Source organism: Pseudophryne corroboree, chromosome 4 (genome assembly GCF_028390025.1).
Source record: "Pseudophryne corroboree isolate aPseCor3 chromosome 4, aPseCor3.hap2, whole genome shotgun sequence".
Lineage (NCBI taxonomy): Eukaryota > Metazoa > Chordata > Amphibia > Anura > Myobatrachidae > Pseudophryne > Pseudophryne corroboree.
In genome coordinates, this window is record NC_086447.1 from 621,481,874 (window position 1) to 621,506,130 (window position 24,257).

At 44.6% G+C, this 24,257-nt stretch overlaps 1 protein-coding gene across 1 annotated transcript in view; it reads right to left on the reverse strand.

Moving 5' to 3' along the window:
* Positions 1 to 24,257, reverse strand: part of NOX3 (NADPH oxidase 3) — a 396,056-nt gene that overhangs the window by 54,504 nt on the left and 317,295 nt on the right. The window contains exon 11 of the mRNA XM_063919364.1: positions 5,183 to 5,329. Coding sequence (XP_063775434.1) covers positions 5,183 to 5,329 — 147 coding nt within the window. The remainder of the gene's footprint in view (positions 1 to 5,182; positions 5,330 to 24,257) is intronic.

Here is a 24,257-nt window from a genome sequence, read left to right on the forward strand (position 1 = left end):
CTTCCTATAGGAAGCCAGCTCTCTGTCTATCGCAGCCCGGTCTGGCAGTCCCGGAGGGAGGAGACACCTCCCAATGGGACTACCTGTAAGGACTGGCAGGTAGGACAATAGGAAGTTACTGCCAGGCACAGTGAAGTCAGTGCCGTCTCACGGACGGCATCTGGCTTCACTGACAGTGAGCTGTGTGGCAGACTTTACCTGGGGGGGCTGCAGCCCTGCAGCCCATAGGTAAAAACCACCACTGGTTAGGGGTTAAGTGGGTGACGGGTAGCATGCTTTTTTACCACCTTTCGAGATTCTAAACAGCGGGATGCTGTTTTCTGTATCCCACACTCCGGCATTCCACCCACCCGCATTTCAGCCCCTATCCATCATACATCTTGTCCCTATTGCCAGTAAAGATTATAGCATAGTATAGATGGGTAAAGAGTATTGCATGTATTTTTTGCTATGTATCTCTGCTTAAACAGGGGGATCACCAACACGATAACTTGCACTATAGACACATTGGGGGTAATTCCAAGTTGATCGGAACAGGATATTTTTTAGCAGTTGGGCAAAACTATGTGCACTGCATGGGGGGCAGAGATAACATTTGCAGAGAGAGTTAGATTTGGGTGGGCTATTTTGTTTCTGTGCAGGGTAAATACTGGCTGCTTTATTTTTACACTGCAAATTAGATTGCAGATTGAACTCACCACACCCAAATCTATTTCTCTCTGCACATGTTATATCTTCCTCCCCTGCAGTGCACATGGTTTTGCCCAACTGCTAACAAAATTCCTGCTGCGATCAATTTGGAATTACCCCCATTGTTTATGCATCTTGTATTTACGATCGATCATAGCCAGTAGAGTTTCTGCACTGCATTCTACACACTATGACACCTCACTCACTTTCTTCCGCCAGCTCCAGCGGGTTACCAGCGGAGGCCGGGACACCCGCTGTTTCCAGGTTACCAGATGATGTCACTTCCTGGTAACCAGACTTAGGAACTTACCGGAAGTCACACCTAACGCCAGCTCCCGCTGCTCTGCGACGCGGTCTTACAGGTACACAGACACATAAAGGTAGGATTTCTTGCACTGTTTGGTTTTGTTTTTCTCCACAGTATACAGCCTTGAGAAAAGCGTCCTGCGTGGTGCTAAAACGTCGGCAACCTATGCCTTTTTTTCACCGACGCTCAACTAAAAACTACACTTTTTTCATCAGTCCTCAGAGTGCCGCCTGGTTCTTATGTATTGGGAGTGGGCCAACGCTAACCCCTCTCTAAGGGACCACACTGTCTGTGTATATATATATATATATATATATATATATATACATATATACAAGGGGGGTCATTCCGAGTTGATCGCTAGCTGCCGTTGTTCGCAGCGCAGCAATCAGGCAACTAATCGGCATTTCTGCGCATGCGTATGGGCCGCAATGCGCACGCTCGTCGTACGGGTACAAAGCTTGTTGTGGTTGTGCACAGGTTGTAGCAAAGTTTTCAGTCGCACTGATGGCCGCAAGAAGATTGACAGGAAGGAGGCGTTTCTGGGTCTCAACTGACCGTTTTCAGGGAGTGTTTGCCAAAACGCAGACGTGTCTGAAAAAATGCAGGCGTGGCTGGGCGTGTGTATGACGTCAAATCTGGACACAAATAGCCTGAAGTGATCGCAAGCGCTGAGTAGGTTCAGAGCTACTCTGAAACTGCACAAACTTTTTTTGCAGAGCTCGGCTGCACATGCGTTCGCACTTCTGCTTAGCTAAAATACATTCGCCAGTGGGCGGCAGCATTGCTTTTGCATGGCTGCTAAAACTAGCTAGCAAGTGATCAACCCGGAATGACCCCCAATGTGTGTGTGTGTGTGACCATTACGTGTGGATACAGCAGTCCAGAGGTGGATAATGGAGTTGGCTGATACCGGGCTCTTGTCATGAAGGGAGCACCACTCTTTTATTGTCTCTAGATCCGTGTGTCCACAGCTGCCGATGGCATATAATGAGATAGACTGTGTGCCATTTCCCCTCGTATTGCAAAGAAAATTAACGATGCCAGATTAGGTGCCAGGCCATGGGGGAGGGGAAATGGGCAACATCTGTGGTCTTGCATCCATCATCAGTTTGAAGGGTGATGAGGTCGATCTTCACCCTCTAATTAAGCTGCTGGCTGAGCATGGCATGCTGGAAGGAGGGACAGGATGGAGTTCAGCTGCCTGGTAGTGAGTAGATGGACGCATTGGGGATGCTACAGAGGGGACTGAGGAGCATAGCCTCCAGAGCCAGCCAACCCAGTTATTAATATTGCCGTAAGTGTTGCCCCAGTACACTTTATAGGGTGTAGTATGAGTGGCCGGTGGCCAGTATCCCGGGGGCCGGCATACCGGTGCCAGGATCCCGACAAATTTTTAGGGGCGTGGCTTCATGGGGAAGGGGTGTGGCCACAAAATAATACCAATTCATATTACGGTGCACAGTAGTCTCCATTATTCAAATTACGCTGCACAGTAGCACCACTATACCAGGTAGAGCCCTTTTTACACATTACGGCAGACAGTCCCCCTTTTTACACTTTTACGGCAGACAGCGTCCTCTTTTTTACACATTATGGCAGACAGCATCCCCTTTTTACCACACATTACGGCAAACAGCGTCCCCTTTATACACATTACGGTAGACAGCATCCCCCTTTTTACACAGTACTGCAGACCGCGCCCCCTTTTTACACAATACGGCAGACAGCGTCCTTTTTTTACACATTACAGCAGACAGCGTCCCCCTTTTTACACATTACAGCAGACAGCGTCCCCTTTTTACAGTGGCATAATGTAACAGACCTGTCCGCAGTCTTCAAGTCCAGCTCTGTAGGCTTCATTCTATTTCAGGCACAGCAGGTGATGAGCTCACTTTTCCGCCTCTTGCTGATTGCCTATGAGCTGGCTCCTCCTTGGGGCTGGGCACCAGATGCAGTGAAGGATTACTGGCCCAGTCCTGCTCTTAATTAGAACACCAGCGCCTGATAAAAGCGTCACTTTTAGTGCTGTACGCGCCGCAGCACTGCCTCTCCCGACACCCTCGGGCAGCTCACTCCCACTCCACTGCACTCCGTCAGACTCCGCCTCACCTCAGGCACGGTGCCTGGCGCAAGGCGGAGTCTGAAGGAGCGCAGTGGAGTGGGAGGGAGCTGCCGCTGTCTTACTTACAGCTACTCTCCTCACGCTGGTCTCGTCACCGTTCCATATCGTTCAGGGGCAGTTCTATTTAACTCCCCTGTCTGTACGCCTCCATTTTGCCTCTGAGGTCACAACTGACCAGCCAGCGCGGGTGAAAGTACTGGGCTGGCTCACTACGCGCTGGCGGCAGAGCTGGATTAAGGCTTTGGGGGGCCTGGGGTACTTCCGACAGGGGGGCTCTAAAATTTGATATTAAAATCGTAATCACTACAAAGTATAATATAAATATATACACACACATATATATATATATATATATATATATATACATACACATAGAGTGACACACACGCACATATATGCATACACATATATATCTATATAATGTACATATATATATATATATATATATATATATACACTGTATATATATTGTGACAAGAACACTAGCATAGTGTTTGAGGGCAGGTATGTTTGTCCCAGGTTCTTGTCTTACATGTTATAGAAAATGAAAACTTCTAGGAAAATGCTTTTGTTTTGTTAGAACCTTTTCAGTTTGCTGGAAAAGCTGGATAAGGGCCCTGAGAGAGAGATAAGGTGAGTTCCAGACATTGGGCCCAGTTTGGATCTTTGGCCTCACAGAGGGCTAATCAGGGCGTTCAGCTGTGCAAGAGCCTTATAGGGCTTCTAGCCTGATTAATGTGTGCAGACTGCCTGGGAAGACTGCAGGATCTCTGTGAGAGAAACACACTTCCTGATACAAGTGAGCTATACAATGTTTACTGGAGAACTCTGTGTTTTTTGTTTAGTGATAGTTAGGAACATCTTGTGTTTAGTTAGTGCCGGACAGGCAAGGTATTTTCTTTTGGCGTTTGTTTTATTTTCTGTATAATAAAACTGGCTGGGGCCAGTTGTACCAGAAACTGGACTTGTGTGGTTCCTCAGCTGCTGCATGCTGCCAGTTACCCCAGGAAATGGCACCTTGTACACTTACAGTGTTACAATATATATATATATATATATATATATATATATATGTGTGTATATATATATATATATATATATATATATTCATGCTCCCCAGTGGGATTTGGTCGGGATCCCACTGTATTACTGCCCTTATCCTACTTGAACTAATTTTGCAATAGTTCTCACATTGGCCCTCATTCCGAGTTGATCGGTCGCAAGGCGAATTTAGCAGAGTTACACACGCTAAGCCGCCGCCTACTGGGAGTGAATCTTAGCTTCTTAAAATTGCGACCGATGTATTCGCAATAATGCGATTACTAACTACTTAGCAGTTTCAGAGTAGCTCCAGACTTACTCTGCCTGTGCGATCATTTCAGTGCTTGTCGTTCCTGGTTGACGTCACAAACACACCCAGCGTTCGCCCAGGCACTCCCACCGTTTCTCCGGCCACTCCTGCGTTTTTCCCGGAAACGGTAGCGTTTTCAGCCACACGCCCCTGAAATGCCGTGTTTCCGCCCAGTAACACCCATTTCCTGTCAATCACATTACGTTCGCCGGAGCGAAGAAAAAGCCGTGAGTAAAAATACTTTCTTCATAGTAAAGTTACTTGGCGCAGTCGCAGTGCGAACATTGCGCATGCGTACTAAGCGGATTTTCACTGCGATGCGATGAAAAATACCGAGCGAACAACTCGGAATGAGGGCCATAGATTTATTTCCACATGCCTATGACTTCCTCTGCGTTGTCAGTATTTATTTAAATATTACCTAAGTGAGTTTCTCTCTGAGTTTCTAAATGGAACAGTTAATACCAAACTGAACCTTTTCTGAATACTTGGTGCCTCTTAGCCTCAGGTCCCTGGAAGGCTCTTCCGTTGTTACTAATACATTCATTTTGCAGGAATCCTTCCATGTAGGACTAAAGGAGTGTTTTACAGGCATGTCATAAACCACAATAGAATGTAGCTCTAAATGTGTGTTAGTGGGTGGAGATTAAGATCTATAGCAAGCAGTCATATTCATATTTTTGTATGTTCTGTCACAAATTTGTGTTACCTGATTATCATCCCATCCAGTGAGAAAAAGATGATAGCTAAGAAAATCTGTTTTGCCTTTCTCTGACATTTGTTCTTCTAAAGAGTTAAGCAGGTCAGTGAACCATTCAAAAGAATGAGTATCCCGACAAATCCAATAAAAGTAGATCTAAAACACAAAAACAAGTATGTATATTTATTTGTTTACCATTATCCTATTGATTTAAATTAAACTAAGTATTTTATTAACCAAATATTACATTCATAATTGTTACTCTTCCGGAAAAAAAAAGATAACTTACGTTAAGTATGATGAGTACAATAAAATCAACAAAAACTTACTTTCCCAAAAAATTATCTAATTTTTACATTTTTAGCTAGATGTTCTACTTAACAGCAACATATATATTTCTTTCCCCACAACAGTTGTTGGTAAAATAATTACTTACAGTATTAATGGCAATTTAGAAATACAAACCAGAGAAAAATGGTGTATTGATTTGTTTACTTGCTCATAAAAGTAAAAAGCTGCTACAACAACAAGAACAAAAAGTCTTGCTATCCACAGATGATAAATACATTGGCTCCACTGTGACTTGTCGGCGGTCATTCTGAGTTGATCGCTCGTTAGCAGTTTTTAGCAGCTGTGCAAATGCATAGTCGCCGCCCACGGGAGAGTGTATTTTCGCTTTGCAGGAGTGCGAACGCCTGTACAGCAGAGCGCCTGCAAACACATTTTGTGCCAAACAAGACCAGCCCTGTAGTTACTTATCCTGTGCGATGATTGCTGCGACGAGTGACATGGTAATGATGTCAGATACCCGCCCAGCAAACAGCTGGCTACGCCTGCATTTTTCCAAACACTCCCAGTTGACACCCAGAAACTCCCACTTCCTGTCAATCTCCTTGCGTTTGGCTGTGCGATTGGAATCGTCGCTAGAATCGGTACAAAACCACAAAGGACTTTGTACCCGTACAACGCGCATGCGCATTGCGGTGCATACGCATGCGCATATTAACCGTTTTTTTCACTGATCGCTACGCAGCAAACAATGGCAGCTAGCGATCAAGTCGGATTGACCCCCGTCAAACCAGCCTCTCAGAAGCATGAACAGTAGTAACCTTAAGACCTGTAGCATAATGAAAAGCACCAGATGAAGGTCTAGGTGGATGGAACCCAATCTTTCTTTTAAATTCATGGAATCAGCACATAAAGAACTTTGTATCCAAATGTCTTTAAATTAGTGGGGTCAGAAAAGATAACCATAGGACCCCGAAGGTCTGATAACTTCCCTGCTCTCTAACTTCTTTGGTTAACATAGACTCTAGCAGAGCATCTGTGTGACTAAAACATAGGAGAGGAAAGAAAAGGTTTTACTAAACAGCCTTCACTTCCAAAAGCAAGCTCACCAAAGTAAGGGGTGGGCTAGCCCCTAAAGGTGTGTAAACACAAGAAAAAAACAGGGATGGGAGCGCTGTGGAAGTGTATTTGTTTAATAAAATATCATAGACACAATTTCTAGCAACAATGTACACAAATTTATTATTATTATTATTATTATTATTATTATTATTATCCTTTATTTATATGGGGACACAAGGGTTCCGCAACGCCCAATTACAGAGTACATATGCACATAATCATTACAGGAAAATAGGGACTCACAGTTGAAGACAATATCGGACAAGTACAGGGTAACTAAACATAACTACATCAGTAGACAACACTAAGATAAGTATCAAGGTGGCCAAGAACAGCAGGATTTGGGCAGTTGAGGATTATTAAAGTAAGAAAAGGATAATCACATGAGGGCCCTGCTCATGAGAGCTTACATTCTAAAGGAGATGGGCAGACAGACAGGGGTGACATAGATAGTGTAGACCGAGCGTGGGACAGACGGTTAGGATGAGATTTGGCTGGGTTTGGTGAAGAAGTGGGTCTTGAGAGCCCGTTTGAAGATCTGTAGAGAGGTGTAGAGTCTGAGGGGGAGAGGTAGAGAATTCCAGAGTAAGGGAGCAACACGTGAAAAATCTTGGAGGTAGGAGTGGGAGGAAGTAATTAGAAGACAATAGAGTCAGCGTGCATTAGCAGAGCGAAGAGGTGGGAGAGTAAAGGGAGATAAGGTCAGAGATGTAAGTGGGAGAGAAGTGGGTGAGTGCTTTGTAAGTGAGTGTGAGAAGTTTGGATTGGATTCTGAAAGGGAAGGGAAGCCAGTGAATGGCTTGTAGGAGAGGGGAGGTGGATGTAGTGTGTTTGGTGAGGAAGATGAGCTGGGCTACAGTATTGAAGATAGACTGTAGGGGAAATAGGTAATTGTCAGGGAGGCCAGTTAGGAGATTACAGTAATCCAGTCTGAAAATAATCAGTGAGTGGATAATGATCTTGGTGGCATCCTGGGTGAGAAGGGGTTTTTTCTTGGAAATGTTTTTGAGATGAAAATGACAAGTTTGTGAAAGGTGCTGAATGTTTGGTTTGAAGGAGAGGGAGGAGTCAAGGATTACGCCAAGACAGCATACTTGGGGGCAAGTAAAGATAGTCATGCCATCAATGGATAATAAGATTGTGGGAGGCAAGGTTGTGTGGGAGGGTGTGAAGATGATTAGCTCAGTTTTGGACATGTTGAGTTTAAGAAAGCACTGGGACATCCAGGAGGAAATAGCAGAGAGACAGAGGAGAGATCAGGGGAGGAAAGGTAGATCTGAGTGTCATCAGCATAGAGGCTACTGATGGTGTATGCAACAATCTATATGTCTATAAAGTCCCTGTATGTGACTGGGGATACATCTTTAAACACATCAACTATAGCTGCTCTTATTTTGTTTTTGTTAGCATAGAGGTGATACTGAAAGTTAAAAGAACTAATGAGTTCACCTAAAGAGGACGTATAGAGAGAAAAGGAGAGGACCAAGAACAGAACCTTGGGGGACATCAACAGTTAGTGGAAGTGGGGGGGAGGTAGTGTCATGAGAGGAGACAGAGAAGGAACGATCAGAGAGGTAGGAGGACAGCCAGGGGAGGGCAGTATCACGCAGACCAAGAGAGTGAATGATTTGCAGAAGGAGAGGGTGGTCCACAGTGTTGAAAGCAGTAGAGAGGTCAAAAAGAATAAGCAGAGAGTAGTGGCCCTTAGATTTGGCTGCATGGAGGTCATTGCACACTTTTGTGAGGGCAGTTTCAGTGGAGTGGAGAGAACATAAACTAGACTGGAATGGGTCAAGCAGTGAGTGGGAGGAAAGAAAGGCAGTGAGGTGGTTATAGACAATATGCTCTAGGAGTTTGGAGGCAAAAGGGAGGAGAGAGATGGGTCAGTAGTTGGAGAGGGTATTTGGATCAAGGGTAAGCTTTTTAAGAATAGGGGAGATGAGTGCATGCTTGAAGGCAGAGGGGACATTGCCTGATGAGAGGGAGAGATTGAGAATGTGGGCAAGATGGGAACAGGCAGAAGGAGAGAGGTAGCAGAGGAGGTGGGAGGGGATAGGGTCAAGTAGGGAGGTGGTGTGGGAGGAGGAACAGGTGAGGGCCATGACTTCCTCACCAGATACATGGGAGAAAGATGTCAGAGTTGGTGAGAGGGAAGGGGAGGGGTGGCAATGGATTGGTGGTGGCTGGTTGCTGGTCTGGTGGGATGTGATGTCCTGACATATGGAGTCAATCTTGGATGTAAAATAAGTGGCAAAGTCAAGAGCAGACAATGAGGAAGGGATTGGAGGTGGTAGTGGGCAGAGGAGGGAGTTGACAGTGGCATGGAGGCGCCAGGGGTTGGAAGACTGGGTAGAGATGAGAATTTCGAAGTATGATTGTTTAGAGAGGGAAAGGGCAGCACTGAAGGATGAGAGCATGAATTTGAAATGGAGAAAGTCTGCCTTAGAGCGTGATTTCCTCCACTGATGCTCTGCAGTACGTGAGCATTTTTGAAGATATCTGGTGCATTTGGTGTGCCAGGGTTGAGGTGTTGATCTGTAAGGGTGACTAGTGGTTGGTGGAGCGACAGAGTCAAGAGCAGCAGTAAGAGATGCAATGTATAGGGATGTGGCTTGTTCTGGGCATGTGTGAGAGAGAATAGGAGAGAGAAGCGAGTCGAACAGGGAGGATAGGGACGAGGTGTCAATAGCCTCAATGTTACACTTAGCGACGGTAGCCTTAGGAGAGAGAGATGAGGAAGCAGAGATAGATAAATTGAAAGAGATCAGGTGGTGGTCAGAGAGGGGAAAAGGGGAATTGGAGAAGTCAGAAATAGTGCAGCGCTGAGTGAAAACCAGATCCAGTGAGCTCCCATTCACATGGGGGGGTGGGGGGTGGGGTGGGGGTCCACTGGGAGAGACCAAGTGAAAAGGTGTTTTTTAAGGAGTTTAGAGGCAGGTGATTTTGTGGGGTTATCGATAGGGATGTTGAAATCACCTAGGATAATGGAGGGAATGTCAGAAGAGAGGAATTAAGGTAGCCAGGAAGCAAAGTTGTCAAGGAATTTGGAGGAAATGCCAGGTGGACGATAAATGACAGCAACTTGAGGATTAGTAGGTTGGTAGAGACGTACAGCATGGACCTCAAATGTAGAGAATGTAAGGGATGGTTCTGGAGGTATAAGTTGGTATGTGTAGGTAAAGGGTAAAAGGATGCCAACACCACCGCCATGGCAACCCCCGGGTCGAGGCGGGGGGGGGGGGGGTGAGAATGTGAGGCCCCCAGTAGAGAAAGCAGCAGGAGAAGTGGTGTCATGAGTAGGTACCAGTTTGTTGCAAACAGATCTGGCATTCCAGAGGAGTTTGTAGAAGAGATGTGAATGATATTATCAGGGTTGCTGGAGCATTGATATAAGATTCATTTGGAAGGAAGGGATATAGAGGGTGTAATGATGGTGCTGGGTCCTTGGCAAGGAAGGGAGACTGCAGGAGAGAGGCATGGAGGGAGTGTAGAATGATAGTGGTGGAGGAGAGGTGAGGTGACAGGCAGAGGAGGGAGAGAGCAGGGTTAAGTAATGGGGTAGAGAGCCTGTGAGGGGGCAGAAGTAGATTGCAATGGGGACACAGAAGAGGAGGGGAAGGGAGGCAGAGAAGAGGATGGGAGACAGAGGAGAGGAGAGCAGATGAGATGTAGGAGACTGGGAGAGAAGAATAGAGGTGGCTCCAGGGGACAGATTAAAGTATTAGGAAAACAAGAATTAATGGGGGATGTTGCCAGCCTGGCCAGAGTGTTGATGGGGTAAATACTGGTAGTAAAATGAGAAAAGGAGGAGGAGTGATGGTTGAATGAGAGAGCAGTGGAGTATATAAAATGTGGTTAATGTAAGGCAAATGTTTTGCTGATATAAGATGGAAAATTACATAGTGTTAGCAAACAGCAAGTCGGTGTTCCTTCATTATTTATGCTTCTTGGTGCAAAATTGTTTTTTCTAGAATTTGAAGGGTCCGATTAAAAATTGATTTACAGGTGTTTTTTTTTCTTCTTCAGAAAGTGATTGTATAGTTTCCTGAGTCAGTGAGGATTGGTGAATATTAGAAGGGAACATACATTTGTAGTTAGGATGCAGTCCAAGTAGTGGTGGCTTTTGAAGGATGTTTCACATTTGTTTGTTGTTTCATTTCAGTTTCTGTCCAGTTAAAGTCCAGTATAAGTCACAGACGACATCCTTAGAAACATTCATCCTTTGATAACATTCATCACAGTCTGATTCAGCCAAGGCTTATTCAGCTAGACTACACATTAATATCAAGACCAACAAACATGTATTTGTAAGCACATTGATTGGTTGGACCCACCCCTAGCCCATCACCCATTTGAGGCAATAAAACTTAAACATACAATAGTGCGTGGGGATCAGACCATCATATATTCCCCAAGTAACTTACAATAGAACCTGCTTAAATCTACTTATATGAATAAATCAACTATTCATTACCTAGTGCTAAACAATCATAGTATTCATTTGGGATAATCAGCAGATGCAATCCAACTTGCTGGTAATTATATTGTATTACATACCTCCCATTTAAATGTACCCGTTTAAACTGGAGGCTTATTGGATATTTAAATTAAATACACTAAATCCATCTGGTCTTAACGACACAGTAGTATTGAACAACAGTCAATGAAGATGCTGACCCTCCCTCTTAACACTGCAGGTCCCTGAGGTTTTGGGGTGTTTAGGCACATACATGTGTAGGTATATATATATATATATATATATATATATATATATGTGTAAGCTGTATATCCGTAAACTTCATTTACAATTGGCTTATGGTTGATGTATGTGATTGATTTAACTGTGGTGACCATGCACCACTGCCCCCCTTGACTACCCCAGTGCTCTTCTTTGGGCGACTTTGGGGGGGTACTGATGCTTGGTTTCCATTTCTCTTCCATGATCTCTGAAGGTTAACATCTTTCTCATGATTTCTGAAGGTTCATTTCTAGTCTCCAAATGTGAGATGTATAATTATAAATATTAACAGATGATATACATATATATATATATATATATATATATACATATACATATACATATATATATATATATATATATATTCTCAACTGCCATTTAATAGTAGAATATTAAACAACTTTTATTTAAATAGTAGAATATCCATCTGCTGCATTATTAATATTCATTCACTTACTTTATCGGATATGTTTCTGTGTTATGAGTAGGAATTGATTTGAAAGAAATCTAGAGCTCTCTATCTCGAACAGTGTCTTTTGCTTTCTTCTCTAGGCATTCAGATGCCATTATTTAGATACATTTTCCTTATTTAAATAAACAAATAAATAAACAGATGTAATAATATAATCTCTGTTTATTTTATATTTGTTAATGTTTGGCTATTAAGAACTGCCCTCACATAAAATGTCTTCTGTAGTAAAAGCACTGCTCCCTCGGGTTTTACAATGAAAATGGAATTGATGACCATTATATATAAATCACTAAAATCTACTTTTGTATTGAATCTTCCCCATATTTTATATTTTATGTCTGACACATATGTATGCCCACTGAAAAAATCTTCAGTCAGTTTTTTTTTCAATTACAAATTTTATTGGAAAGATGACAATAAGGACAAATACAGAAACTTAAAAGTCAAATTACAATCACAATACAGATACATCTATAAGTTCTGTGTATTGAGTGGAAATAAAATAAGTTTGCATAAAGAGATTCAGATAAGAAAAAAAAATTCTTATGCAATTCCTTCCATTAAATTTGTATTTTTTATTTTTAACTATCAACATAAACAAGACAAGTACAAACTCGAGGGCCAGCCAGTGGAACCCATGGAAGGACTTGAGAAAAATTTATAAAGAATTTACAAGAGAGAAAAAGAAAAGAGGTAAAGAATGAAATTAAAGAGGAGGAAAGAAGAAAATAAGATAGAAAGAGTTAAGGGAAGAAGAGAAAGAGGTAAACGGAAGCGAGCTAAGAGCGAGGCAATGGAGGGAGAGAAGAAGGAACAAGAAGAGAGAAAAAAAAGGAGGGGGGGGGGAGATTTCAGATGCTTTAAAGGAGGCCTGGAAGGGCTACCTTATATTTGACGTACCAAGGTGCCCAGATGTTAAGGAATTTTTCCACTGTGTTGTTCATTAGAGAAGAGAGGAATTCCATCTTTGCAACAAACCAAATACAGTTCAACAGCTCAAGACATGTGGGAGGGGCTATTTGTTTCCAATATTTGGCAATTTGGAGTTTAGCTGCACAGACTAGATGAGAAGCCAGTTTGTTTTCATATTTGGATAACTGGCAGGCTGGCGCACACAGGAGCAGCATCTCAGGTGGAAAAGGGGGACAATCAGGTATGACTGAGTCAATGAGAGCATGCACTGAAGACCAAAAGGATGCAATTTTAGAACAGGTCCACCATATAGGGAAATAAGAACCGATTTGGCCACACTGGCGCCAACAGAAACTGGTAGAAGCTGGATATAATTGTTGCAAGCGTTCTGGGACCAAATACCAGCATGATTAAATTTTATAGGCGTTTTCCTTGACGGAAACACTAATAGAACATTTAGAGATGTTTAAACGTATAGCGTCCCATACGTCCTCATCAAGAATAGTCCCCAGGTCCTTTTCCCATGCAATTTCATGTGCTGCGCGTGAAGAAGAATCAGGTGCTAAGATAGACTGGCATAAAATAGAGATAATACCTCGGTCCATGGAGCGATGTAAGCAAAGGCGCTCCATTGGTGTCGGTATAATCGGAAGAGGTGTTTTCCTAGTGGAAGTCGTAACGAAATTACGAATTTTAAGATACTGGTAAAAAGAAGAAGTTGATAGAGAATATTTGGATTGAAGGTCCACAAAGCAGTTATTGTGAATTACTGTATATGATGATACCTGCCGATGACCACTTGCAAGCGAAATTAATAGATTGGACTGGGGCAAAGGAAGGATTATTCCAAATGGGAATTATGGGGAGGGATAAGTTTGGAATGAAAGTTTAGTGTTTATTAAGTCCCAAACTGAGAGTGTAAGGGAGGCTGTTGGCATGAGATAAATGGTTTTAGGTCTATGAGAACGAGGGAGCCAAGGAAGGTGAGAAATAGAATCTATCTGCACCAGGTCACTCTCCAAGTCAACTCATCTCCTCAAATGTCTTGCAGTATGCCAGGCAACTAGCTGACTGAGTTTCGAGGCATAATAGTATCGCGATAGTAGGGGAAGCCTAGACCGCCACATGTTGAACTCTTCCGGAGGATTTCTCTACATAGTGTGACAAGAACACTGGGATAGTGTTTGAGGGCAGGTATATTTGTCCCAGGTTCTTGTCTTACATGTTTTAGAAAATGTTAACTTCTAGGAAAAATGCTTTTTGTTTTGTCTGAACCTTTTCAGTTTGCTGTAAAAGCTGGGTAAAGGCTCTGAGAGAGAGATAAGGCGAGTTCTAGACATTGGGCCCAGTTCGGGTCTTTGGCCTCACAGAGGGCTAATCAGGGTTTCAGCTGTGTAAGAGTGATATAGTGTTTCTAACCTGATTAGTATGGGCAGACTGCCTGGGAAGGCTGCAGGATCTGTGTGTGAGAGACACGCTTTCTGATGCAAGTAAGCTATACAGTATGTACTGAAGAACTCTGTGTTTTGTTTAGTGACAGTTAGGAACATCTTATGTTTAGTTAGTGCCGGACAGGCAAGGTATTTTTATTTTGGGGTTTGTTTTATTTTCTGTTTCAATAAAACTGGCCGGGGTCAGTTGTACCAGAAACTGGACTTGTGTTGTTCCTCAGCTGCTGCATGCTGCCATATTCACCAGGAAAAGGCACCTTGCACCCCTACAGTGTTACAACTTGGTGGAGAATGCGAGCAGGCCGTTCTGCGCATAAGTGAAAGCAGCAGCTTTGTGAGGCCTGCAGAAAACGGTGGTTTATGCAGATACAGCCCAGTGTGAAGTTACTGAGACTCACCCCTGAGGGTTTGATATATGTCCTGGGTGAAAGCAGCTGCAAAGCCACCTGAAAAATCTGTTGACATGGAGGATCTGCTTAAAGCCTTGCTGCAAGCTACAGCGGCTCAGCAGGAGGCCAACCGACAGCAGCAGGTGGCAATGGAGGAAAATTGGAGACTACAGCGTCAGGATAGAGAGGCCTTAGCAGAAGTGGTGCAGAGACTTGCAGCTCGGGTTGGAGATGTGGCCGCCAGTGCTCCAACCAGCTCTAGTTCTATACGAGCCAGTCACTTCCTGCAGAAAATGACAGAGGCTGATGATGTGGAGGCCTATCTGACCACGTTTGAAAGGACTGCCGAGCGTGAGAACTGGCCGAAAGCACAGTGGGCCAGTCTGCTGGCACCTTTCCTGTCAGGTGAGCCCCAAAAAGCTTACTTTGATTTAAGCCCTGCTGAGGCTCGGGACTATGATAAACTAAAGACTGAGATCCTGACCCGCCTGGGAGTCACGCTGTCAGTACGAGCGCAACGGGTGCACCGTTGGCTGTACGCCATGGAGAAGCCTCCGCGCTCCCAGATGCACGACCTTATTCAGCTAACAAAAAAATGGCTGCAGTCAGAGACATTAACTGGTCCCCAGATGGTGGAAAGAGTCGTCATGGACCGCTACTTGAGATCTTTGCCCATGGTCCTGCGCAAGTGGGTGAGCCATGGAAACCCGGGTACTGCTGACCAATTAGTGGACATGGTAGAGAGGTATTTGGCAGCAGAGGAACTACTGATGACCATCCAGCAACCCGTAGATCCTCGCCAGCGCCCTTCAGTAAAGACTGGTAAGACTGTTCCGTGGGAAAACGTTGCTGGGCGGTTAAGAGAACGCAAGGCTGGAGAGACTGTAAACACTGGCCCTGGAAACAGGCCAATGGGGCTAGAACGGTCTATGCTGCCCAAATGGGTTGATAATCGTGTGGTTAAATGTTTTAGGTGTGGTATGCCAGGTCATGTTATTGCCAATTGCCCAGTCACGCAAGAACCCATGCAATGTGATGCTGCCTTTGAATGTCGCAGAATGTCTTTCTTTGCTAGGTTAGCCTGTACTGTGGTACCTTCACCTGAGCTGGAAAAACAAATGTGTGATGTGTTCTTAGAAGGTAACCGGGTAGAGGCCTTGCTAGATTCAGGAAGTTTAGTTACCCTCGTGAAAGCTGGGTTAGTGAACCCCTTAAAGGTCCAGCAAATACCTATTGGGGTAACTTGCATACATGGGGATACCCAATATTATGCCACTGCTGAGGTGAATATAGAAACTTGTTGTGGGTCAGCAATGGTTAAAGTGGGACTGGTCCCTACCTTGGTGCATGAGGCCATAATAGGGAGGGATTTTCCTCATTTTTGGAAACTGTGGGAATCACGGTTATCAACAGATGTGAGAAGTAAAAAGCCAGTTGATAATACCGGTGATTTTTTGGATGTACGTGGGTCTTCGGAACTTTCTGACCCTTTGCCTTTTGCTAGTTTGGCTGGGGAAGTGACAGATGGGGAGTCCAGTGAGGACCCTCTTGCCGGGAACAGAGACATAGTAGTTAGAACTGAAAGCGTGCCTGACCTGGAGGTAAAGAAGGATCTGTTTGCGTCTGAACAGTTAAAGGATCCTACCTTAATAAAGGCTAGAGAGAATGTTAAGATTGTTAATGGGGAACCTGTGGTACCAGGTGACAGGGTTACGTATCCCCACATGGCCATCTGTAATGAGCTCTTGTACCACATTGTCAAAAGGGGTGAGGATGTGGTGGAACAGCTGGTAGTTCCCCAGCCTTATCGGAGAACGGTACTAGATTTAGCTCATAGTCACGTTACCGCAGGACATTTAGGGGCAGAAAAAACCACTGAAAGAGTTTTACAAAGGTTCTTTTGGCCAGGGGTTTATAAAGAAGTGTCTGAATATTGTTCTTCCTGTCCTGAATGCCAGTATCATGCCCCTAGACCCCATTTCAGGAGCCCACTAGTTCCCATGCCTATTATAGAGGTCCCGTTTGACAGAATAGCCATGGATCTCGTGGGGCCCTTGTTAAAGTCTGCTCGGGGCCATCAGTATATCCTGGTAATTATGGACTATGCCACTCGATATCCTGAGGCTGTCCCTTTACGCACTATCACAACCAAGGCGATAGCTAGGGAGCTGGTGCAGGTATTTAGTAGAGTAGGAATACCAAAAGAAATTTTGACTGACCAAGGTACTCCATTTATGTCAAGGATCATGAAAGAATTGTGCAAGTTATTTAAGGTCACTCACCTCAGGACGTCCATCTACCATCCCCAAACTGACGGGTTGGTGGAAAGGTTTAATAAAACATTAAAAAGTATGTTAAAAAAGGTTGTTGAGAGAGATGGGAAAAACTGGGATTGTTTGTTGCCCTACTTGTTAATGGCCATCAGAGAAGTTCCTCAGTCCTCTACGGGGTTTTCTCCATTTGATTTGTTGTATGGTAGACACCCCAGAGGGCTGTTGGATGTTGCCAAAGAGACGTGGGAAGGACAGCCCACTCCTTATAGAAGCGTTATTGAGCATGTAACACAAATGCAGGATAGGATTGCAGCCGTGGTACCTGTTGTCAGAGAGCACATGGAACAGGCCCAAAGTGCTCAACAGAGGGTCTATAACCGGAGTGCCAAGATACGGGAATTTGCTCCTGGAGATAGAGTTCTTGTTTTGGTACCCACTGTGGAAAGCAAATTCCTAGCTAAATGGCAGGGTCCATTTGAGATTAGGGAAAAAGTGAATGAGGTTAATTACAAAGTATACCAGCCGGGAAAGAGAAAACCCGAACAGATCTACCATGTTAACTTAATCAAACCCTGGAAAGATAGGTTGTCTCTGTCAGCGGAGCCTTGCCCTTCGGTGTCTTCACCCCGGTTGCTTCCCGCAGTGAAGGTGTCAGAGACTTTATCAGCTGATCAGAACAATCAGGTTAAAGAATTTCTCATCCAAAATAGGGAGGTATTTTCAGAGCTGCCTGGCCGAACGACCATAATAAAACATGACATTGTCACAGAACCAGGGGTCAGGGTTCATTTAAAGCCATATAGGATTCCTGAAGCTCAGTGAGAAGCTATTTCTAAGGAAGTTAAAACCATGTTAGAACTTGGAGTCATAGAGGAGTCTAACAGTGAGTGGTCCAGTCCCATAGTGCTCATCCCGAAGCCCGACGGTAGCATACGCTTCTGTAATGACTTTCGTAAGTTAAATGAGGTGTCCAAGTTTGACGCATACCCCATGCCCCGTGTGGATGAGCTTGTAGAAAGGCTGGGAACAGCCAGGTTTCTCACCACATTGGACCTGACCAAAGGTTACTGGCAAATACCTCTATCTGATAGCGCCAAAGAAAAAACAGCCTTTTCGGTTCCGGAGGGGCTGTACCAGTATAAGATGTTACCCTTTGGGTTGCATGGGGCTCCAGCAACCTTTCAACGGGCGATGGATAAAATTTTGAGGCCCCATAGAAAATATGCAGCTGCCTATTTGGATGATGTGGTAATTCACAGTACAGACTGGGGGTCACATTTGGTTAAAGTACAAGCAGTACTGGACTCAATCAGAGAGGCAGGGTTAACTGCTAACCCAAAGAAGTGCTGCCTCGCAATGGAGGAGGTCAAATACTTGGGCTTCACCATAGGCAGAGGTCTGATTAGGCCCCAATTGAATAAAGTTGATGCTATTCAAAACTGGCCTCGTCCAGTGAATAAAAAACAGGTAAGGGCTTTTTTGGGAATTACTGGGTACTATAGACGGTTTATTCCTAATTTTGCGACCACAGCGGTGCCGTTGTCAGACCTTACCAAAGGGAAGCAGTCAAATGTGGTGAAATGGAACCCTGATGCAGAAAAGGCATTCCAAGCGTTAAAAGTGGCTTTGTGTTCACAACCGGTGTTGATAACACCAGATTTTTCAAAAGAATTTGTGGTACAGACAGATGCCTCAGAGGTAGGGATAGGTGCTGTGCTGTCCCAAACCAGAGATGGGGACGAACACCCTATCATTTATTTGAGTAGGAAACTCAATGAGCATGAAAAAAGGTATGCCATTGTGGAAAAGGAGGCTTTGGCCATTAAGTGGGCACTAGATACCTTGAGATATTACCTCTTGGGTAGACAATTCAGACTAGTGACAGACCATGCCCCTTTAAAATGGATGTATGTAAATAGAGGCAAGAATGCTCGTGTAACTAGATGGTTTCTAGCGTTGCAGGACTTTAAGTTTACTGTCGAACATAGACCGGGAACACAATTGGCCAACGCAGATGCATTGTCTCGCATCTTCTGTTTGGGGGCTACAAGTGTTCCGGCCCCTAGGTCGAAACAGGGGAGGGGGATATGTGACAAGAACACTGGGATAGTGTTTGAGGGCAGGTATATTTGTCCCAGGTTCTTGTCTTACATGTTTTAGAAAATGTTAACTTCTAGGAAAAATGCTTTTTGTTTTGTCTGAACCTTTTCAGTTTGCTGTAAAAGCTGGGTAAAGGCTCTGAGAGAGAGATAAGGCGAGTTCTAGACATTGGGCCCAGTTCGGGTCTTTGGCCTCACAGAGGGCTAATCAAGGTTTCAGCTGTGTAAGAGTGATATAGTGTTTCTAACCTGATTAGTATGGGCAGACTGCCTGGGAAGGCTGCAGGATCTGTGTGTGAGAGACACGCTTTCTGATGCAAGTAAGCTATACAGTATGTACTGAAGAACTCTGTGTTTTGTTTAGTGACAGTTAGGAACATCTTATGTTTAGTTAGTGCCGGACAGGCAAGGTATTTTTTTTTGGGGTTTGTTTTATTTTCTGTTTCAATAAAACTGGCCGGGGTCAGTTGTACCAGAAACTGGACTTGTGTTGTTCCTCAGCTGCTGCATGCTGCCATATTCACCAGGAAAAGGCACCTTGCACCCCTACAGTGTTACAATAGTCACAGCCTTTTGTTGTTCCAGATAAATTTAGCAAATTGTGTTTGAAGGGAATTTAAAGTCCGGAGAGGGACTTGTACAGGCTGAGTCAGAAAGAGATACAGTAATTTGGAAAGTGCGTTAATCTTAATAGCATTTATCCTGCCTATCCAAGAAATTCAATATTTTTTCCAGTCAAGGATATTTTGGGAAATCTACTTAATAATGGAGGAGAGTTCGCTTCATAGAGGGAGTGGTAAGATTTAGTAACATGTTAACCTATGTATTTAATAGAGATATGACGCCACATAAAAGAGAACTTGGTTTTGAGAAGGTTCAGAGTGTTAATTGGAATGTGAAGGAGAAGAGCTTCTGATTTGTCATTACTGACCTTATATCCAGAAAAGTCCCCGTAAAGGGATAGGTTCTTAAAAAAGTTGGGTAGGGAAATTAGTGGATTGGTGAGGGTGAGAAGGACATCGTCAGCGAAAAAGGAGAGTTTGTATTGAGAGTCTTTAATAAAGAAGCCCGAGATATCCGGGTTGAGGCAGATGCAACAGGCGAGAGGCTCGATTATTAAAACAAAAGTTAGTGGTGAAAGGGGCATCCCTGTCGGGTACCGTTAGAGATGGGGAAGGATTCCGAATGAATCCCGCTCGTCAGGACTGAGGTAGAAGGATTGTGGTAAAGTGCTGTAATTGCTTGGAGAAATTCTCCTTGGGTATGGATGAGGAAAGCCCAGAAGACCCAATCAAAAGCTTTCTCCGCATCTAGGGCTAGAAGGAGAGAAGGGAGTTTAATAGAGTTAGCATAGTGGACTAAGTTTATAGTTCGTCTGGTGTTATCCAGAGCTTGACGAGAGGGGACAAATCCTACTTGATCGGGATGAATCAGATATGGGAGAAAAGTATTCAGGTGTAAAGCTAATATTTTTGCAAAGAGTTTTAGGTCAGTGTTTAGAAGAGAGATGGGGCGATAATTAGTAACCTGTTGATGGTCTTTACCTGGTTTGGGTATAACAATGATTAGAGCTTTAGTAGTCTCATTATAGATAAATTTTCCTTTAAGAATTTTATTAAAAGTGTATGTTAAATGGGGGACAAGGTGGCTTTCAAATGTTTTATAATAAGCGAAGGGTAGACCATCCGGTCCCGGGGCCTTAGAAGGCTGTTGTAATTTAAGGGCGGTAGATACTGTACCTCTTCTGTTATAGGTTTGCCTAATGTATTGGAAGAGGAAGCATCTAACTTTGGCAATGAACAAGAAGTCAGGTGTTCCGAGATATGTGGTGGCGGGGCAGATGAAGAAGAGGTAATATCTGGAGAGTTATATAAGTGGGAGTAGAAGTCTTTAAAAATGGAGTTGATGTCAGAGGGCAGAGCCGGCGCTAGCCGCTCAGCAGCTCCTGCAAAGCAGGGAGGCGCTGATCGGAAGAGGCGCTCTCCCTGCTCTGCTGTTGCTGCTGGCTAATGGTTGCCGCTGCGTCTGTCACACTGTATGACAGACGCAGGCAACGTGAAGTGCTGCTCCGGCTCTCTCCCTCCTGTTTCCACCACCTCTGACCTCCTCATGGCCGTGGCATGTCACCTGGGCGCTGATCCCCCCCCTAATGCTCCCCTCCCTGTGCAGCAGCCGTCGGGATGAAACTGAACATAAACTACATCTCCCAGCAGCCCTTGCTGCCGGGAGCTGTAATTTACTTTCAGTTTCATTTGTGCAGTAATCCGTTTGTCAAGACTGAGGGGGCAGAGGCAGGGCACAAGTTACCAAAGCCTTTCCCCACCCCCTTCTTCCCCCCACTCAGAGCCAGATTAAGGATGGGGCCCCGGGGGACTCGGGGAGAGAGAGAGCAATGCAGGAGAGTGAAATCTGCAAGAGAGCTGTGGAGTGTATTACAGCCTGTCTGTCTGCAAAAGTAAGATAGGCTGTATTGAAACTTTTATTTTCTACTGTCATCAATTAAATGTGAATTTTATGATCTCAGCCAAATATATATATCTGTGTATGTGTGCATATATATATATATATATATATATATTGTGTGTTGTGTCTGTGTGTGTGTATGTGTATATATATATATATATATATATATGTATGTATGTATATATTTATATATATATATACTGTGTGTCACTAGTACTGTGGGCGCTCTGTGGATCACTACTACTGTGGGCGTTCTGTGTGGCACGACTACTGTGGGCGCTCTGTGTGGCACGACTACTGTGGGCGTTCTGTGTGGCATGACTACTGTGGACGCTCTGTGTGGCACGACTACTGTGCGCGTTCTGTGTGGCACGACTACCATGGGCGCTCTGTGTAGCACGACTACTGTGGACGTTCTGTGTGGCACGACTACTGTGGGCGCTCTGTGTGGCACGACTACTGTGGGCGCTCTGTGTGGCACGACTACTGTGGACGTTCTGTGTGGCACGACTACTGTGGGCGCTCTGTGTGGCACGACTACTGTGGGCGCTCTGTGTGGCATGAATACTGTGGGCGTTCTGTGTGGCATGACTACTGTGGGCGCTCTGTGTGGCACGACTACTGTGGGCGTTCTGTGTGGCATGACTACTGTGGACGCTCTGTGTGGCACGACTACTGTGCGCGTTCTGTGTGGCACGACTACCGTGGGCGCTCTGTGTGGCACGACTACTGTGGACGTTCTGTGTGGCACGACTACTGTGGGCGCTCTGTGTGGCACGACTACTGTGGGCGCTCTGTGTGGCATGAATACTGTGGGCGTTCTGTGTGGCATGACTACTGTGGACGCTCTGTGTGGCACGACTACTGTGCGCGTTCTGTGTGGCACGACTACCGTGGGCGCTCTGTGTGGCACGACTACTGTGGACGTTCTGTGTGGCACGACTACCGTGGGCGCTCTGTGTGGCACGACTACTGTGGACGTTCTGTGTGGCACGACTACTGTGGGCGCTCTGTGTGGCACGACTACTGTGGACGCTCTGTGTGGCACGACTACTGTGGGCGCTCTGTGTGGCACGACTACTGTGGGCGTTCTGTGTGGCACGACTACTGTGGACGCTCTGTGTGGCACGACTACTGTGCGCGTTCTGTGTGGCATGACTACTGTGGGTGCTCTGGGTAGCACGACTACTGTGAGCATTATGTATTAGGCACGCTATCATTGTGGGCATTATGTGTGGCACTACTACTGTGGGTATTGTGTATAAGGAGAACTACTGTGTATCGTAATGTGAATTAGGTACACAACTAACTGGTGCAATATGAATCAGGGGCACAACATGTGGTATAATGTGAATGCGATTGTGATACTGTGTGGCGTAATTTTAATTGGGGATACTATTATGTGGCCACGCCCCTTCCATGTGAGACCACGCCCCTTTGATGAGCCCTGCCCCTTTTTTACATATGGGAGGGCGCAAATTTATTGTTTGCAGGGAGGCGCCGGACACCCTAGCACCGGCCCTGTCAGAGGGGTTATAATTAAGTGAACCTTTGGGTTCTTTGATCAATGCTATGGACGAGGTGGCTTTGCGTGCTTTCAATCTATTTGCAAGGAGAGAGTCAGCTTTATTGCTTTTCTCATAAATGCGCTGGATGAGCCAAATTTGTCTACTTTTTCTGTTAATATTGCATTAAGAGCTGCTCAGGCTGCATTAGGTCAGTTTTTTATTATATGTGTATTATGAATGTTTAACATTCCTTCCACACCTGTGGATTCTAATTATGTGGAATAGCTGGTATTGATAGAACCTTCCACAGCTGCATTAGATTGATCAATCACAGCAGCCTTAAAAATCATAACCTCGACTATAGGAGATCATTCCTTCTGATGAAACGGCCAGAGAGCTAAGGCCCAGAAATGCATCAAGGTTCTCTCCTCGCGAGACACTGGCTGCCCACAGATCACAGCTCCCTTACTTGCATGTCCCCTCCTGGGCACCAGTACGTGGGCAAAGCTTTCCCGCGCGCTGTCGGTCATACCACATTGCTACAACTGCATCCTCATGCCGTCGATTATCCAGCATCGCTACAATTGCCAAGGTGTCACTGCATTTGGAGATCCGCTCCACACTCTGCCAGTCAGACAGAGATGCATGAGCTGCGCAGGTACTGCTGTACCTTGGGATAAACACACAGCCTGATCCGTGGACGCACGGCACGTACGGACTCTGCATAACTCTCACGTTCTACTGCTGAGATAGTCTGCATACAGCAGCAACCACCTAATGTCAGAAAACTTCGGGGTAAGGCGTTCATGTACAGTTATTATGAGGATGCTTTGTGACAGCACAATATAGGTGATAAACACCAATAAAGTCTGCCTAATTGAGTTGGACTATATGTGCACCCTCTTTGGACTTTAACGCTGTGATTAGGGTGCCTATTTGAAAATAGACTTTTATTACTCTCTTTACATCCTGATGTCCATCAATCATTTTTATTATACTTTTATGCTATCCGTTTTTATAGGTTTGTGAACATACATTAAAATATGTACACTGTTACTATTGTTTGCATTTATCTTTTAATGACCTGTGAATTGTTACTTATTTGTGAACATTGTTGCTACAAATTGTGTCTATGATATTTTATTAAACATATACACTTCCTCAGTGTTCTCATCCCTGGTTTTTTTTCTTGTTTTTAAGTCCTAAAAAGTGTTTTTGTGACAAATCTTACATTTAGACTTGCCTGTCACCATCCTTTGATACAGCAAGTGGCTTATTTAAAAAGGAAAATGTAACCTATTATTGTTGTTAGCCAGGTGTGTGTTTGTGATAAAATCTTAACCAGCCCTCCTGTGTCATTTCTCTACCC